Below are 18,180 nucleotides of genomic sequence, written 5' to 3' on the forward strand. Positions count from 1 at the left end.
TGGTAACAAAATAAGAAAAAATCGTATGGGACAATTTTTTTAACTACTAGGATTGAAAGAGCTAGTAATTCTGAGTAGAAATAGCATATTTTTTTTTTTCAAAAATATCACACTTCATAAAAGTGGCAAAAATAAAAATGCTAAAATTCTAAAAACCTATAAGGACCAAATATTTTTATATGAAGTTTTCGTCAGTTTTTCGTTACCTACAGCGTCTAAAATGACGACTTTTTTATTATTATAAATGGGCTTACTCTTGGCCACAGACTAGCCAAAGGCGAAGACGTGGCCTACGATGGAGTGAGCTCGCCCAGAAGAATGATGCCTGTTCACTCTTGATTTGAAGGTTTAAGCTTGAAACTTGAGTGGTTTCATGTGCCCTTTATGGTATACAGGCGTGATTATATGTATTTGATTTACGCTGGAAAATTTAATGCAATGCCTTCGAGGGCGATGACAATAACAAGCCTCCTTCATTTGAATACGAATAGCCCAACATTGGCGGCTGTTTACCTAAACAAACTTACACAACAACCATCCAAAAACATCTCCTATCCAACCCACAACTCTATCTCAACAGTTATAAAGATCAAAGCATATAAAGCGTTAGAAAGTGATAGCAAAGATATAGTTGTGAAAAATACTTCAAGCAGGTAAAATCTAGTGTGAAAATGTAAAGTTTTACAAAAGCGTGGGTTTTCTAGTCGAGTGCAAAGTGAAAAAGTTGCGTTACAATTTATATGGAGAGTTAATTTTGGCTTTTTATCATGGGTTTAAAATGACATGTATACGAGAAATTAAAATTTAAGCGAAAACGAGATGTTAAATTTTCCTTTGGGTATCTTATCTTCATTTAAGAAAAATTATTTCAAAGCTAAAATTTGTGTATACTAACTTTATCTGTTCCAAAATGCCCATATCAGTCAGTATAACTTATTCGATTGATTGATTAAAAATCAGATTAAAGTGCACAAAGATTGCATCCTACAACTTTTAAAAACAGTTTTGAGAAAACGAAAAATGAAACAGCTGCGGTGATAGCGGATAAAATAAAAATAATATAATATTTACGTAGCCTATGTTGTAGTCCTAAGGCACCCCAGAGGTGCAAAGGGCCTTCACAAGCTCGCGCCACGCCTTTCTATCTTCAGCGACCCTCGTGGCCTCGCTCCAGCTCAGACCAGCCGCTCGTAGCTCATTTTCGACGGACCGCTTCCATGAGTGAACAGGGCGCCCGGGGCCACGGCTTGCATTCTGCGGTTTCCAGTCGAAAGCAATGCTCGCATTATTTCTTCCCCCTCTCCGAAGAGTGTGTCCAATCCATCTCCATTTTCGTGTCGCGATTTCCTCGTCAATGGGTGTTTGCTGCCTATGGACGCCTGTAACTAGTGTTACATATGACTATAGGAAGACAGGCCTCCATAAATTATCAAAATAATACATTTTCCTTTTTAAATGCTGCAATGTCTAAACACCAAAGTACCTACCAAGATAACAAAATAAATTCGTCGGATTTTTACCACAATAATGTCATAAAAACATGAAGCTATTAATATGAACAAAGTAATATAATATTTACTACTTTAGCTGTATAAGAAAGAAACCGGCCACATCGCATCGCATCATCAGGTAACATGTTTTGTTTAACTTTCCTGATTTTTGTTAGCACAGCCACTGCTTTGGACCTTCCAAACAGAGGGCAATTTGACTTAGAAGACATAGACGTACATAAACTATACAACCAGTACGTCCAAGAACATGGGAAAGTAATAAAACCCGAAGAGTACCCGAAGAGACTCGAGGCTTTCAAGAAAAGCTTACAAGACATCAGAGAACGCAACGCGAAGTATCCGCAAGTGGAGTACGGGCTCGACCGGTTCTCTCATCTGACGGCCGAGGAGAAGCAGCGGTACTTCATGGAGCTGCCTCATGATGAGACCCTGGAAGGTCTGATGACGACGCTGGAGTACGCTCCTGAAGCGATCACGGCTCCTGAGGAGTGGGACTGGCGGGAACACAATGCTGTCACTCACGTGAAGGACCAAGGAGATTGTGGTAGTTGCTGGATTTTTAGCGCAATTGGTGAGTCACTAAGTTTGTTACGGGCTACCATCGATTCTTTACATAATCGTAGCCTTTATTTTACACCCCAGATATTAAAGTATTTTTTATATTAATTTTTATGCCTTTTAATTATGAGCTTTACCGTAATTTGGGGTGACTTGGGTTATGAATGGGGAGAAAAGGGTTAAATCCCCATTCAGATTCAGATTCAGATTCAGATGATTTATTAATAAATGTACATCTCATTTACATGTCGTCAACTATAAACTATAATAAATTAAATTTTAAATTTAAAATTAATTAGTAAACATAACAAATATAAATTTATATAATTATTACATCATAGATTTTTATACATATGGTTATTATAATTATTTTTATTTACATAGGTCTAGAGTGTTAGGGTCAGTGATATTTTTGCAGAAACTCACTTACACTGTAGCACGCAAGGTCAATAAGATGGGCTTTTAGCTTATTTGTAAATGAGGCGTTAGAGGCTTGGTCTTTAATGTGTTGAGGAACACGGTTATATAAGTGGATCCCCGCGACGCCGAGAGCCGCGCGCGCCTTTGCTAGACGCCTGCGCGGGGGCATCAACAAGTGCAGGCTTCGTGTGGGCCTTTGGCTAGGTTCTCCGTATGTTTTATAGTTATGTAGGTTGCTACGAATGTATGTACACGCATGTAGTATGTAAACACTAGGTAAGGTAAGGATTTGATGGATTCTGAATATGTCTTTAGCGGGGTGGTCTACAGGTTTTCGGTCTATGATGCGCAACGCTCGCTTTTGAATTCTGAAGACCCTGTCACGATTTGTAGACCTTCGACCTGTAGATTCAATGGTGAGATGTGATTTTAAGGATACTGTTGCAAAAATAATGTATTCCAATTGAAAATGGAGCTAGAGTAATATTCATAATAAAAAAAATCGATCAAATAATGTTCCAAAATCACCTTTGTATGAAATCCCATCTGTCTGACCTTAATTACGAGGGACTACGGGGTGAGTTATGAAATGAATCTACCCAACAAAACACTGATTTAAACTTTCACGATTATTATAGGTACATAATTATTTTTAAAATCGGGACTTTGCGATTAAGTCCCGATTTTAAAAATAATTATGAATCTACCCAATATAAAAATAAAACTAAAATACAAACGTCAAGAACACTTATTATATAAACACCAATTAGTTTGCATGTGTAAAAATAAATTCGAGGTTTGAAAGTCAGTTCTGACCCAACTCACCCCAAATTACTATCTATAAAAATGCTTTTTACAGGGAACATGGAAGGGCAGTACGCAATAAAATATAAGAAATTGATTCCTTTTTCGGAACAACAGAGCCTGGATTGCGTCAAACCTGTCATTTGGAATAACAACTGTGACGGGGGGTGGCCACATCACAGCATGTTGTAAGAAATTATAATTAAGTATTAACTTTATCATAATTGTATTATAAATATTATTAATATATTCACACTAAGGCAATTACGACTGGGAGACAATTTTCAACTAATCGAATTTTTTCCATGTTTTTTTATTCTGGTAATTAAGGGGTTGAATGAAAACGAAATAGAGTAGAATAGAATAGAAAAAACTTTATTCAGGACGCTTAAAACAATATAAATTACAAAAGGATGTTACAAAAATTGAAATAAAACGTCACTGAAAAGGTTCCCACTATAATAATGACATTGCAGTGACAGGTTACCAGTTTCTCGCCTACGTCACAATTAAAATAAAGAAAAAAATAAAATAATATTGGGGGACACCTTACACAGATCAACTTAGCCCCAAACTAAGCTTGTACTATGGGTGCTAGGCAGTGGCGTGCCTAGGGTTTCAAAGTGAGGCAAGCCGAAAGGTACGTTTTGGCAATATCTAACTACTTAATCTTCAATTTTCGAACTCACAGCCCTACAAAATGTTCTATTACGCGCCGCACTTTTCTGATAAATACACAAGCCGGGCGTTGGTTTTCGCGCGGAAATAATGTCTCGTTTTTGGGCAAAATTTAACTACTTTACCTTGCCTTCGTCGAGTAATATGTGTACCACGCATTTGTCACCGTCACAAGGAACAAATTCATCCATTGTCAATTGGATTTTTAAACGAATTAAACACTTAATAACAAGAAAACGAAGAAGAGCACATTCACTTAACGCACAGAACACCCCACTAGAAGCCAAATGCAAGCGATATTGTTCGAGACGCAAATCACCAATCCTTGCGGGGTGAGGCGGGCGCGCACGGTGCTGCCATTGGTCGTTTCAAATAATGGCGCGACTTTATGATTAGCAGTAGGGATGGGAATGGGACATGTCTATTATAGACAATGGTACCGGTACCAGTACTGTGGTGAATTTGTTTTGCAACAAATTATAATATTATAATTAAATTATAATAAGGCCTAGTTACCCTTCGGGTTGGAAGGTCAGATGGCAGTCGCTTTCATAAAACTAGTGCCTACGCCAAATCTTGGTAGTAGTTTCCAAAGCGGACCCCAGGCTCCCATGAGCCGTGGCGAATGCCGATGCCGGGATAACGCAAGGAGGATGATAATTGTGATAGCATCTCAATAAAAATCATTCTAGTAACTAATAACTAAACTGTGCATTTTTACTTACGTATACTAAGTTAAATAACCAACTAAATATTCTAAACTAATCAATGAACTAAATACCACTACAGACTCTACAGATTCTAGATAATTATTCACTATTACAAATCAGCTTTCTTTTATATTTCATAAAATGGTAGCACATGGTACGAACGGCAGTACGAAGTTCCCGCAACAGACATAAACTAACATGGCCCCATGCCTAGTCGTTTACGTGAAAGGGATAGCATATCACATTTTTAACTCGGTAAAGAGGGATGGACGCGCCTCGGCGCCGCTCAGCACAACCATATTGACCAGTATAAATGAACTCCGCGGACAATAAACAATATTCAACAAAATAATTAATTTGACTTAACTGTGGAATGTTGTTCCATCTTTTTTACATGTAGAAGGGTTAGAAGACTTGCCACACCACTTTATGCTGTAAGAGACATTGTTTGCAACCAAAATTGATTATTTAAGATTTTTTCCCGAGCGGACACGGACACTGTTAGCGGGTCGTATACTTGGGCGCTACTGATCGGTGTCGCACGCGTTCAAACTTTTATAAACCTGATTTGTCGTATGCTTGGTGACCGTGAGTCGCCCTGTAAGGGCCATCTTGTTGTATTGATCTGTGACTTAACGCAAATAAAACTTTCGACTGGTGCTAGGCGACGATATGTATTTAGACGAAAAGATACAAATACATAAAAAAAAACATCCATGACTCAGGAACAAGTAGTAGTAGTAATAGCAAGGTAGCAAATAGTAGCAAAGGTGTTATAAGTCTGACGTATCTGTCTGTGTGTTTGTCTGTCTGTTTGTCTGTCTGTGTGTGTGTCTGTCTGTGGCATCGTAGCTCCCGAATGGATGAACCGATTTCGATTTAGTTTATTTTGTCTGAAAATTATAGTTGCTATAAAATTACTTACTTACTTACTTTGTTGGCGCGACGACCCAAAGTGAGTCTTGGCCTCCAACACAAGAGCACGCCACTTTACGCGGTCCAGAGCGACCTCTCGCCAGCCCTCGTTAACGCCGAGTTCACGGAGATCTGCTTCCACTCTATCTGCCCAACGATATTTAGGATGGCCAGCGGGACGGCGTCCAGTTGGACAACCCAGATAGGATATCATGACTGCCCGATCCTCACCCATCCTTATAAGATGGCCAAGCCAGCGGAGAAGGCACATCGTCTCCGCTATAAAATTACCTACCATAAAATTCTTCAACCAACAAATTTAATTACTAATAAATATGTAATGTTTTTCTTTCCTAGTGTTTGATGCCGCAAGACTTGGACGGCTACAAGAGCGGCATTATGTTCCCCCATGCTTGCAAACATTTCTTGAATCACGCCGTACTAATAGTCGGGTACGGTATAGGTAATTATCATACAATTTACTTTGCAGAATATTCTCCAAATTTACGTATTACTAGAAATTTTCATGCGAAAACTCTCATGAAAGCGATTGAGAACGTTATCTTTAAGATTAGGATGTAGGTACAGTCACTCGAACCTGCGACCTTTGGCCTTGCCGGGGCCATCTCGCTTCCAATTGAGGGAAGGCGTGGATAGATTCGCACACATCCAGCAGGCCTCCGTGGCGCAGTTGGAAGCGGGATGGCCCCGGCAAGGCCAAAGGTCGCAGGTTCGAGTCCTGCCGGAGGTGTGATTTTTTTCCATTTTTCCTTTAATTTAAAAATATGTAACGTCGCTCGCAGATGTTTCTGCATGATAAAAAACAAATTTAGGTACAGTCAACCAATTGGAACCCTACAACCATGCCAAAATGACAATCAGTAAGAGGTTTCTTATAATCTGATTAATAACTTCACTATAACATACTTCTACAGTGGCCTAGGGTTCCAATTGGTTGACTTTACATACTGATGATGAAACTTCTTCTTCTTTAACCTAGCGTTTTCCCAGCCTAGCGCCAGGGTCCGCTTTCCTGCTCAATCTACTCCACTTCTCCCGGTCTTCGGCATCCAGAGGCGTGAGATTGTTCTCTTTCATGTCCGCTGTCATGACGTCCAGCCAGCGCTTCTTAGTGCGTTTTCACATTATCCGATCCGATATCGGATGTCGGACCGATATCCCATACATTACAGGCGCCATCTTGGATTTTTTCTATTGAAATCCTTCCGACATCCGATATCGGATCAGATAATGTGAAAACGGTCTTAGGCCTACCGCGGCCGCTTGACCTATTAGGGCCCATACTATAAAATATAAACATACATACATACAATTACGTATCCCATAAAGGCGTAGGCAGAGCACATGAAACTGCTAAAGTTACAGTGCCTCTTGGCAAATAAGGGGTTGAAAGAAATAGTTATTTGTTATACAAGAGTGCAAAGTTGTATTTTAACGCCGAGTGTGGAATTGAAAAACGAGCAAGCGAAAGGACTCTATAGTTGAACCACGAGCGAAGCGAGTGGTTCGACAATAGAATCCTGAGCTTGCGAGTTTTTCAACACACGAGAAGTAAAATACATTTGCACTCGAGTGTAACACAAAACTTTTCCCCTCACTATAGCGAGGAAAGTACAACGCAAAAAACGCGTTTATCACTGCTTTCAGTGGTTCCACAGGTAGTAAAACAGAAAACACGTGTTTCCGAGCTAGTGAGGGGAAATTGTGATATTGCAGTGTGTGTGTGCAGTGACAGGTTCCCAGCTTCCTGCTTATACGCCACTATTTATCCCATATCACACAGTCGCCTTCTACGACACCCACGGGAAGAAAAAGAGTGGTGAAATTCTTAACCCGTCACCACACGGGCATATAAAATATACTAATTTAAAAACTGTACTAAAATAATTTAAAATGATTGAAAGCTTTAATATTTTTATATTAAAGGAAAAAATGGAAAAATTTACGCTTCCGGCGGGACTTGAACCCCCATCATTTGCAATCCGTCCAAGGCTCTTAACCAATTGAGCTACGGAAGCCGCGCCGGACATCGCAAATCTTTCCATGCCTTTCCTTATGTACACACGTCTAAAGCGTAAATAAATTACGCGTAAATTTTTCCATTTTTTCCTTTAATATAAAAATGTTTAGAATCGTTAGCAGACGTTTCTGCTTGTTAAAAATAGCTTTAATATTGTTTTACAGAAAACGGTACCAAGTATTGGACGTCAAGAACTCCTATGGGGAGAAATGGGGAGAAAATGGCTACTTCCGCATTCTACGAGGGGTGGGGGCGTGTGACATAGGTATACGGTACACTGCCACTGCGACCGTCAGAGAACTGCAGAGCCATCTCGCATAACTAACTAATCGTTCATTTCAAACTAGAGATGGACCCGTTCATACAGCGTGTGGATTCTATACGGGCGTATAATGTATCCGGTTATAGTATCTGATCATACAAATCGCAAAAGATAATCATTTTGTTAAAAAGTGTTATTTAATATAAATATTTTTTTTAAATCCGACTTATCTTACCAAGAAGCAATGTACTATCAGCTGCAAAAGTGCATGGAGATATTATGAATGAATTCATTGATAAATTTGCCATGCACTTTTGCAGCTGATAGTACGCTGTCCAACTTAATTTGACATGACATAAGCGTCATGTCATTATAACGATTATATAGGTAAGCTAATTGATATGGACGTAATACGTTGCGTGCTGAATTGTAATGTATGAAAAAATCTCATCTATTCAAAAAAACATGTAGTTAGGTTTCTTAGGTCCGATACTAATCGTTATAAGATATGCGCCCGTATGGAATACACACGCTGTATGTGTACGGTGTATTACCATAAATGGAGTTTTTAAAAAAAGCGTAGGCTGACGTAGTTATTTAAGTTAACCATGCCCTTAATTTAATTAATAACCAAAAATTTTGACTATATAAACTTTCTAACAATATTTTTATTGCCAGCAATGTACAGCACAGACACTTGTCAATTAAGGGCATTGACAGCTCATAAGTATGAACGATGTGAGTAATGACAATTTACGAAATGGACACATCACATTGTATGCGCATACGCTTGCTAATATATCATCTTATTATCGGTTTTAATAAATGCCCGCATAGTGGTAACACACTGTATGGTGGGATCCATCCATTAAACTATTATGCTTACCATCCGTGTACTCTAGCGAAATTTGGTATTCATACAGAATTATTATTTTGAACTAATTAAGAGGAGGGGATCGAATAACTTCACATATCAAGTGAATGATAACGAAATATCCCGAATTATAGTGAACTAGTGCTTATTACAAAACACTACTAGGGTTTCAGAAATGCTAATAGAAAATTACTATATTCGAATCTTGTAATGTATACGTGGTCTGTTTTTTAGATTTAAGTAATATGTTATATATGTCGCAGTGAAATGGCCAGAACAGAGATTTGATCAAATCTCTAAGGCATATGATCAAATCACGCAGGATGTCAAAATGGCGAATCCATTTCATCATTTCTCTGGAAAATTTCAGTCATTTGACTAAATCCCTGACTATGTTTAGTGAAATCACAAAATCGGCCAATAGACATGCCACGTTTAGTCATTTCACTAGATTTGTTTAGCGATTTGATACAATCCTGAACCACATAACAGTAAGTTGACGAAACGAGTTTATAACGTCAACTTGTTTTATCATTTCGCGACAAAACCTGTTCAGAGGTTTGATCAAATCACCATATTTATTATTATGTATACCATATTTCAGTTGAGACTTTATCATTGCCTTAAATTTGTTTAGCAAAATGTTAAAAGAAATTTACTTTTTGAGTTCGTTTCGTCAACTTACTGTCGTGGTTCAGGGATTTTATCAAATCCCTAAACAAATCTAGTGAAATGACGAAACGTGGCGTGTCTATTGGCCGATTTTGTGATTTCACTAAACAGAGTCAGGAATTTAGTCAAATGACTGAAATTTTCTAGAGAAATGATGAAATGGATTCGCCATTTTGACATCTTGCGTGATTTGATCATATCCCTTAGAGATTTGATCAAATCTCTGTTTTCGCCATTTCCCTGCGACATATAGACAAATACAAAATAGTTTAAATGGATAACTTTTGTATCAAAAACGATTCAGCGCGGAGGCCCTCTCCTTTTTGCCGTAATCTACGGCCTATGTCGCGCACAAACTCTTTTGCATATTATAATTATGTTATATTGAATTACATGATGTATTTATATAAATGTATTGTATCCTTATAATAGCGTTTTCTTTTTACACCATCCCACCATTTCTTATCTTTTACTACCATCTTATTACGTTACACCAAACTCCTCTTATCTCGAATTGTATAGTTTTATAATTTTAAGGCCCCGGCGTAAAAACGACGGGGTGTTATAAGTTTGACGTGTCTGTCTGTCTGTCTGTCTGTCTGTTTGTATGTCTGTTTGTGCGTGTATTTCTGTGGCATCGTAGCACCCCAACATATGAACTGATTTCGATTTAGTTTTTTTGTTTGAAAGCTGAGTTATTCGGGAGTATTCTTAGCCATGTTTCATGAAAATCGGTCCACTATGTCGCGGTCGGGGGTTTTTGCAAAATGTTAATTTTGTGGTCAGGTTATTCAGTGTATTATTAACAGTGACAGTAACATTTTAGTTAATTATACGGGTCATTCTACGAGACAGCGATTTTTGTCTTATTAAAAATCATTCGGGCAAATGAAATTCAGGCAAGTTAGATTCGGGCATATGAATATTATGTTAAATGACTGTCGGGCAAACAATAGACAACCCGGCGATAGGATTGCGGAGTGAGCCGCCCCTGGCTTAAGTCGATAAAAGATTCGTGGAAGTAAAAAATTTAAAAACATCTAATACATTTTTATTTGTCGTCACAAATTCAGCTTAAGAAGAAATTATACTATGCCGATGCAGGATTTGAGAGAACATCTTGTTCACTTTGTTCATTCCTTTACGTTGACCTGATACTCGATTGCTCCTGTCGGAGCGGAGCGTTCAACTGGGTTAGCAGAGGTTGGGCGAGCGCGCGTGTACCCTGGACTATATTTTTTTTTCAAAGTTGTCCACCCCACTTTTTTGTAAAATGGGTATTTTTTACGCGATTCATACTCAGAATCGCGAGGTCTTTCGATCCTGTTAGGAGAAAAAAATGTCCCAAGATTTCCATACATTTTTCAGACCTTCCATTCCGTTACCGCCATATAAAGTGTGTGAAAAAATGGTAACGGAATGGGAAAAAACCTTGGGATACTTTTTTTTTCCTATTAGGATTGAGAAAGCTCGCAATCTGAGTGGAAACCACATAAAAAATTCCAAATCCAAAAAAAAAGTGGGGTGGAAAATTCCAAATCCAAAAAAAAAAAAGTGGGGTGGACAACTTTGAACAAAATGGCTCACCCTCCACTCAGAACACTTGTATTGAGCTTCACTTGTTTGACATGCACTCCCCGTTCGTTCGCCCCTTCTAACGGCCCGCCCCATACGAGCCTGGCGAATATGGACTAACGGCAGTAGTCCAGCCACGACATTGGTCTAATTGCAAGGAAGCTTTGGTCCACTTTTCCATAATGCTGGGCGAGCGATCGGAACGCGCTCATTCGAGGCTTGTAAGTCGGTCCACACTAGACGAATCGTGTTCAGCTCGTGCTCTGCTCGTGCTCGGCTCGCCTAGCGTAGACGCACCTTCCTGGGTCGACGCTGCATAGGGTGGACGCAATCGCCTGCCCCGTTGCACGCCCCGTTGAACGCTCCGCTTCGAGCGTCCACTCAGGCCTTTAGACTAACATCGAGTGCCAGGAGAGAGAGAACCAGGTTTCAAGCAGCAGTGGGTGGATTAGCACACGAATGTGTCAGGGAGCTGATAGAGTAAAATGCCATTCCATCTTTATTTCTATATGTTCTTTATATGTTTACTTAATTGTTTAAGCAACAGTACATGTTGTAGCTTGTGTCCTAATAGCGCAAGCGTTGATCCCACGCACCAGTCTCACGTAGCCCTGTTCTCCAGAGTCAGTGCCAAAGGAATTCTTGAGGATCCAATACTTGGTGCCGTTCTCTGGAAGAAATAGATTTATTTATAGGTTCCAAACAGGCAGGATTTCCCAAACTGTGCGCTGCTGAGAGTAGCAAGCCGTAAATATATATAATCATATTTACCATATTACCTAGTATAGATATAGGAAGGAAGGAAGGACATCGGACATGCTTGCAGTACCATATACCATAAAATAGAAGACCAAAGTCCTAACGACTCAGCCACGACTTTGGTCTATTAAGTGTGACAGCGGCGAGCGAGACACAGCGATGGGACTTTTCATTCACACATATGGCTGCCGCTCACCGCTGTCGCGCTTAGAGCAATGTCGTGGCTGGGCCGTAAGGCACACATATGTCATGTTTAGACATTTGACCAAATGTTTAAGCCAAGCCTTGTACCTACTCGTAGAAAGCCAAATACAATCACACACTTGCACGGGAAGCATAGTCGCGCGATAGACGATAAAATAGCAGGCCGTCCCTATCGCACTATTTGTAAGTGTGATAGGGACGGCCTGATATTTTATCGTCTATCGCGCGACCATGCTTCCCGTGCTGTTCAGATTGTCACATGTCACATGCTCTTAGTATGGAAAATTAAACATTTATAGGAGTACAGCGCTGGCTTCTAGCTAGCATTATGCTGAGCTCCATTTCGTGATGCGCACTTAATGTTCTGTTAACTGTTTCATTTTTGTTCTATTCTTGTGTGTACATGTACCTACGTGTTTGTGAGCGTCATGAACAAAATGTCTTTTATCTTTATCTTTTACATTTATATAATTTTTTTGTGGAAGTTTAATGTAACGGTTTGCTATAAAACCTCTTCGGTGTTAAGAGCTTTGTGCTAGCTGCTTGTCAAACTTTGAAACATTAAAAAAAATGGTTCGGATAACTCTCAGTGTGAAAAATGTGTTGAAGATAAGTAAGAATATTTCTCAAATCGCTAATATTTTTAACATATTCCTACTTGTATTGACATTAAAGTGCCTACTGTGCTAATTATTTTATTGTGTGTTCTTCTACTATTTACGTGTTTTCTGCGTTGCCCCGATTCGGGTATTTAGATATAATTTTAGAACTAAATGGGACTTAATCGCTTACATTTATATTTGGCACTACGTTTCGAACATCACAAACACAAGCAGTCGCATTTGAGCAATTCCCGTTCAGTTTTTAGGGTTCCGTAGTCAACTAGGAACCCTTATAGTTTCGCCATGTCTGTCTGTCCGTCCGTCCGTCCGTCCGTCCGTCCATCCGTCCGTCCGTCCGTCCGTCCGTCCGTCCGTCCGTCCGTCCGTCCGCGGTAATCTCAGTAACCGTTAGCACTAGAAAGCTGAAATTTGGTACCAATATGTATATGAATCACGCCGACAAAGTGCAAAAATAAAAAATGGAAAAAAATGTTTTATTAGGGTACCCCCCCTACATGTAAAGTGGGGGCTGAATTTTTTTTTCATTCCAACCCTAACGTGTGATATATTGTTGGATAGGTATTTAAAAATGAATAAGGGTTTGCTAAGATCGTTTTTTGATAATATTTTTATTTTCGGAAATAATCGCTCCTAAAGGAAAAAAAAGTGCGTCCCCCCCCCTCTAACTTTTGAACCATATGTTTAAAAAATATGAAAAAAATCACAAAAGTAGAACTTTCTAAAGACTTTCTAGGAAAATTGTTTTGAACTTGATAGGTTCAGTAGTTTTTGAGAAAAAAACGGAAAACTACGGAACCCTACACTGAGCGTGGCCCGACACGCTCTTGGCCGGTTTTGATTAAAATTGGTAGGCTGATACAGTCCATGATGCTGAGCAAGATCCACTAGGTTTCTCGAAATGTCCTAGGTTGATCTGGTTACAAAAAAGGAAGGTTTCATACAAACTACATAGGACATTTTGGGAAACCTATTGGATCTTGCTCAGCATCATTGGACTTTATCAAAATCGTAGACGTGATCCAAATGTACAAACTTAACGGGAATTGCTCAAATGCGACTTGATGCTGATAATGTTTTGAATAAACTAAGGTGTTTTACTTTTGCGTTTCCTAAACATGTTCGCTAGTCAAAAAATAGTAATACTTATGTCCATAGTCCATACACACCTACACCATATCCAACGAGTAAAATAGCATGTGTTGGTTTGCTCTTGCAATCATGGGGGTACACTATGCCCTTCTTATGGAAAAGTATGTCAGCATCATCAATGGCTGAAACAGAATGAAGAAAACATAATTATCTATGGTAAATTGGATTTCTACCTAGAAAATAGGTTATCAAAACCCTATGAATAAGTAAAATCCAAATCCCGATTTGGTGATCGATAAACTGGCAACTTCCTCGCACAATCAGCATTGCGATAGGTACATGGAATTGTCGCCAGCATCCTTGATAAAATGCCTCAAGGGCATATTTTAGATACGTGACATTGTCTGGGTAAAGGGACTTTATTGCCGATGGCGCTTACGTCCCGGGGCGTCATATTTGTACACGAACATCGCTCATAACGTCGTAAGCGACAATAAGGTCCTTTTATCCAAATAATGTCACATATAAGCTAGCTACTAAGTTTTATGCTTAATCTTAGTTTCTATTTGTGTTCATGTGAATAAATGATTTAGTTTATTATAAGAACCGGTATCATCATCTTCCTTGCGTTATCCTGGCATTTTCCACGGCTCTTGGGAGCCTGGGGTCCGCTTTGACAACTAATCCTAAGATTTGGCGTTGGCACTAGTTTTACTAAATCGACTGCCATCTGATCTTCCAACGTGAAGGGCGACTGGCAAATATCAGATGAGATTTCACACATAAGTTCCGAAAAACTCATTGGTACGAGCTGGGGTTCGAGCCCGTGACCTCCGGAATCCGGATCAAAAGTCGTACGCTCTTACCGCTAGGCCACCAGCGCTTTTGTAAGAACCGCTATAAACCTTTTAAAACCTACATCTTACGTACCTACTGCTAAAGGTCCCATTTGATACACCAGCTGTTTCAATGTTTCCTCGTCTACAGTTTGGTAGACCGTGTAATCCATGACCTTGGTAACGACCTTTGTCGGGTCTACTTGGCATGCTGATTGCTTTCCTCTATACGGGTAGTCTTTCTCAAGTACTACACCAACTTTCTTGTGGTAACTGCAAAAATGCAAAAGTGAATTTATTGTAAGGTACAGGGTAAAATGAAAAAGAATACTTAGTTCATCATACATCATCATCGTCATTATCAGCCCTTTATCGCCCACTGCTGAGCATTACATAATAGGCCTCTCTTCTAGTACGCCACTTTTCCGGCCCTGGGCTAGTCTCATCTAGTTGTGATACGCAATTTTCCGGATGTCGTCGACCCAATGTAAAGCTCTGCTCTTTACCAATAACTAAGAAAGTCTATGCCCAAAATTTAATAGCTTTACAACATCAAATACAAGAGCCCAAACCCTTTCAACATTGACCATTAGAAAAACTTCATAAGTAGCTTAAATAAGTAAAAATTCATAATACGTAAGTGTTAGCTTACTCCATGACAAGATAAGGTAGTCCTCCTGCGCAATTGTACGGGACATGTTCCTGCACTATACAGTCCACGCCCTGTTGTTCAGAAAATGACAGGAGTTTCTTATGTTTCATGGCATACTGGGATTCTATAACTCCTGCAAATATAAGAAATATCCAAAAAAGATAAGTGTCGGTACTGAAAAGGAGACTGATATTTGTATTTACGTAATACGCAGCAGGTATTATGTATGTATAAGTATATTACAAAAGAGAAAAGGAAGAAAAATAATTAGACTATGGTTTACACGGAGCAAGGAAAAAATAGCAAGGATGGTATAAAAATGGCTCTATTACATTATTAGACAACATTGTATTTGTAAGTAATAATAAACAATATCAATTAAGTCAAAGTACTAATACTAATACAACTTAGATACACAGGCCAAACCAATCTTTATATGTATAGCTTAGTTTCCCTTTCAACAGACATATAAGATGTCAGAACAAATGACGTGAGAAGTTAGACATGGCTAGAAGTAAAACACTACTCACCAATAGAAGCAAAAATCCAGCAAGAACCACAGCCCATTTGACTTTTTACCGGCGTGACGATTCCCTGATCCCTCCAGTCCCACTCTTCAGGAGCTGTGATCTCTTCAAGACCAAGTTCCAGCTCAGTCACCATTTCAAGATCCTCAACTAGACTACCAGAAAGAGATCGACGTTCTTCAAAGGTCAAATCAGCAAATTGTGTTATATCAAACACAGTTTCTGCATGCATTGCATTCCGTTCATTAATCTCAACTATAGATTCCTTAAAAACCTCAAGTCTTTGAGAGTACTCTTCGGAATTATATGCTTTGCCATATTTTTGGACGAATTCTTTGAAAAGGTTGTGGGCATCGCTCAAGTCGTAATAAGGTTTTTCGAATACTTCAGCAGCTGCAGTGCTAAGTATTAGCAGGACAAATATCGGAAACATGATGCAGTGCAAACACAAGCTAGGTTATGATAAAACTTTTTCTTTTTATACAAAATATGAAGTTATTTATTGCGTTATTAATTTAAATAAAGTTTATCTGCGTCATTACACAGTTCCACGTGCAATGATTGAAATTCTTGGTACTTATCGATACAATGCAATCCTTCGTATATACATATTACACGTGTTGCTTATGATTTAGGTATTTACCTTTAAATTACTCAGCTACTATCAGAAAGTAAGTTCAACACGAACAAGTACTTACTCGTACCTTCTTCTTCTTCTTCGTCGAAACCTCATGACTGTGAGGATCGTGACCACCATAAGTCGCTGTACGTTGTAGTACTCTCCACTAAGGCCGATCTTTTACCTTCCTAAAGGATCCCTGGAGCCCAACACGTGTGACCTTCTGAACCAGCGCGCTGGTCCGACGATCAACGCCAAACAAGACTCGAGAAAAAGGCTGTCAGGATCTCGTATGGCCAAATGTATCTTCTCGTCAGGCCCCGTAGCCGAATGGCATTTCTCCGACCCGGCAGATAGCAGAAGCGAGTTTTGACATTAAGCTCTTGTAGAATAGATACGTTAGTGCGACGTGCTGTCCATGAAATTTCCAACATACTTATTCCAGATATAAATCTGGTGGTCCTGGTACAAAAAGAAAAGGTATCGACAGCAGTGCAGTAGTTCAAGCGGGAATAACATCTTTACCTACGTCATCTGATACAAGAATGAGATCCGTGTCAATGACAACAACTAGCGTTTGCCCGCGGCTTCGCACGCGTTAGAAAGAGACAAAAAGTAGCCTATGTCAACTCTCCATCTCTTCAACTATTTCCACTTAAAAAATCACGTCAATTCGTCACTCCGTTTAGCCGTGAAAGACTGACAAACAAACAGACACACACACTCTCCATTTATAATATTAAGTATGGATTTGCACAGATTTTGGAAAAAATTGAAAAAAAAGAGGCTATTACACGAAAAAACGGCCACTTCTGGCCATGTGACTATGACGAAAGAAACTGATACTGAAATGATGATTCAGAATATACCAGTCTCTAAAATAGCCGGAGTTAGTCTGCCGGGCAGTTGAAAGTTTCCTAACTTGTATCAGATGAGGATGACGTAAGCAAACAAGTCTCCCCCGAATGACAGCAGCTTGCGTGTATAGAGTTGATTTTGAGTACAAGTCTACGAATAAGAGTTTTGAATGATTCACGGTTATTTTCATTAGACTTATATTGACCGGGATAAAAGTTAACGCAGCCGACACGCGTGAAGGAGGGTAGATCGCGCGCTGTCTATGCAACTTTAACATCCACCCGCCTTGATCATGATGCATGCAACTGCGTCGAAATATCGGGAGCTCGACAAAAATCAAAAAGGTAATCACGGTCTATATCCCGGTCCATATAAGTCAGTCTGCGAATGTCGCTAATAAACATAGTACATCCATCAGATAGGTAAAAATAATTTATTATTTATTTATTTCATTTTCAAAGCAGCTTTCGTCAAATCAACTACAATAAGCTTATAGTACGACATTTTTGGGTTTCATCAAAATTCGAAATTGTGACATTACAAGAAATGTAGGTACCACTTTGTGAACTAGTGCGGAAAAAAGGCACCATCATCTAGTACTGAAATATAATTTTCAGTACAGATGGTGTTTTTTTAGGCACTATTAGTGCGAGAAGTGGTTCATTATATGCCAGGTCGAAACTTCGGAGGCTCATCTGTACTGAAAAACGTAGTACGATACACGTGCGAAAAGGAAATTCGTAACTCGTGTCGATTTAAAACACTCCCTTCGGTCGTGTTTTAATTTATCGCCACTCGTTTCGAACTTCTTTTTTTACGCACTTGTATCGTAATGTACTATTAAGATTGAAAAGTAAAAAACTATTTTTACGCACTTGTATCGCAATGTACTAAGATTGAAAAGTACGATACAACTGTTTGTGTAATGTACTAACGTATGTGCGTATCGTAATGTACTAACATTACGATACAAGTGCGTAAAAAGGAATTTCG

At 39.2% G+C, this 18,180-nt stretch overlaps 2 protein-coding genes across 2 annotated transcripts; one reads left to right on the forward strand and one right to left on the reverse strand.

Annotated features, from left to right (window-relative positions):
- The first annotated feature begins 1,634 nt into the window (after window positions 1–1,634).
- On the forward strand, window positions 1,635–8,045 carry LOC125226952 (cathepsin L-like proteinase). The gene is given in 5 exon segments (XM_048131134.1): window positions 1,635–2,082; window positions 3,349–3,474; window positions 5,970–6,059; window positions 7,802–7,819; window positions 7,822–8,045. Coding segments are annotated over 5 exon segments (819 nt in total). The 3' UTR covers window positions 7,959–8,045.
- A 3,479-nt stretch (window positions 8,046–11,524) lies between these two features.
- LOC125226953 (thiol protease aleurain-like) lies at window positions 11,525–16,143 on the reverse strand. Its single transcript, XM_048131136.1, has 5 exons — window positions 15,714–16,143; window positions 15,184–15,316; window positions 14,626–14,804; window positions 13,773–13,877; window positions 11,525–11,690 (listed from the first exon to the last, which is right to left on the reverse strand). Exons 1-5 carry the CDS (start codon window positions 16,141–16,143, stop codon window positions 11,557–11,559), a joined length of 981 nt encoding a protein of 326 aa, XP_047987093.1. The 3' UTR covers window positions 11,525–11,556.
- Between the last annotated feature and the right edge of the window lie 2,037 nt (window positions 16,144–18,180).

This window comes from Leguminivora glycinivorella, chromosome 6, assembly GCF_023078275.1.
Source record: "Leguminivora glycinivorella isolate SPB_JAAS2020 chromosome 6, LegGlyc_1.1, whole genome shotgun sequence".
Taxonomy (NCBI): domain Eukaryota; kingdom Metazoa; phylum Arthropoda; class Insecta; order Lepidoptera; family Tortricidae; genus Leguminivora; species Leguminivora glycinivorella.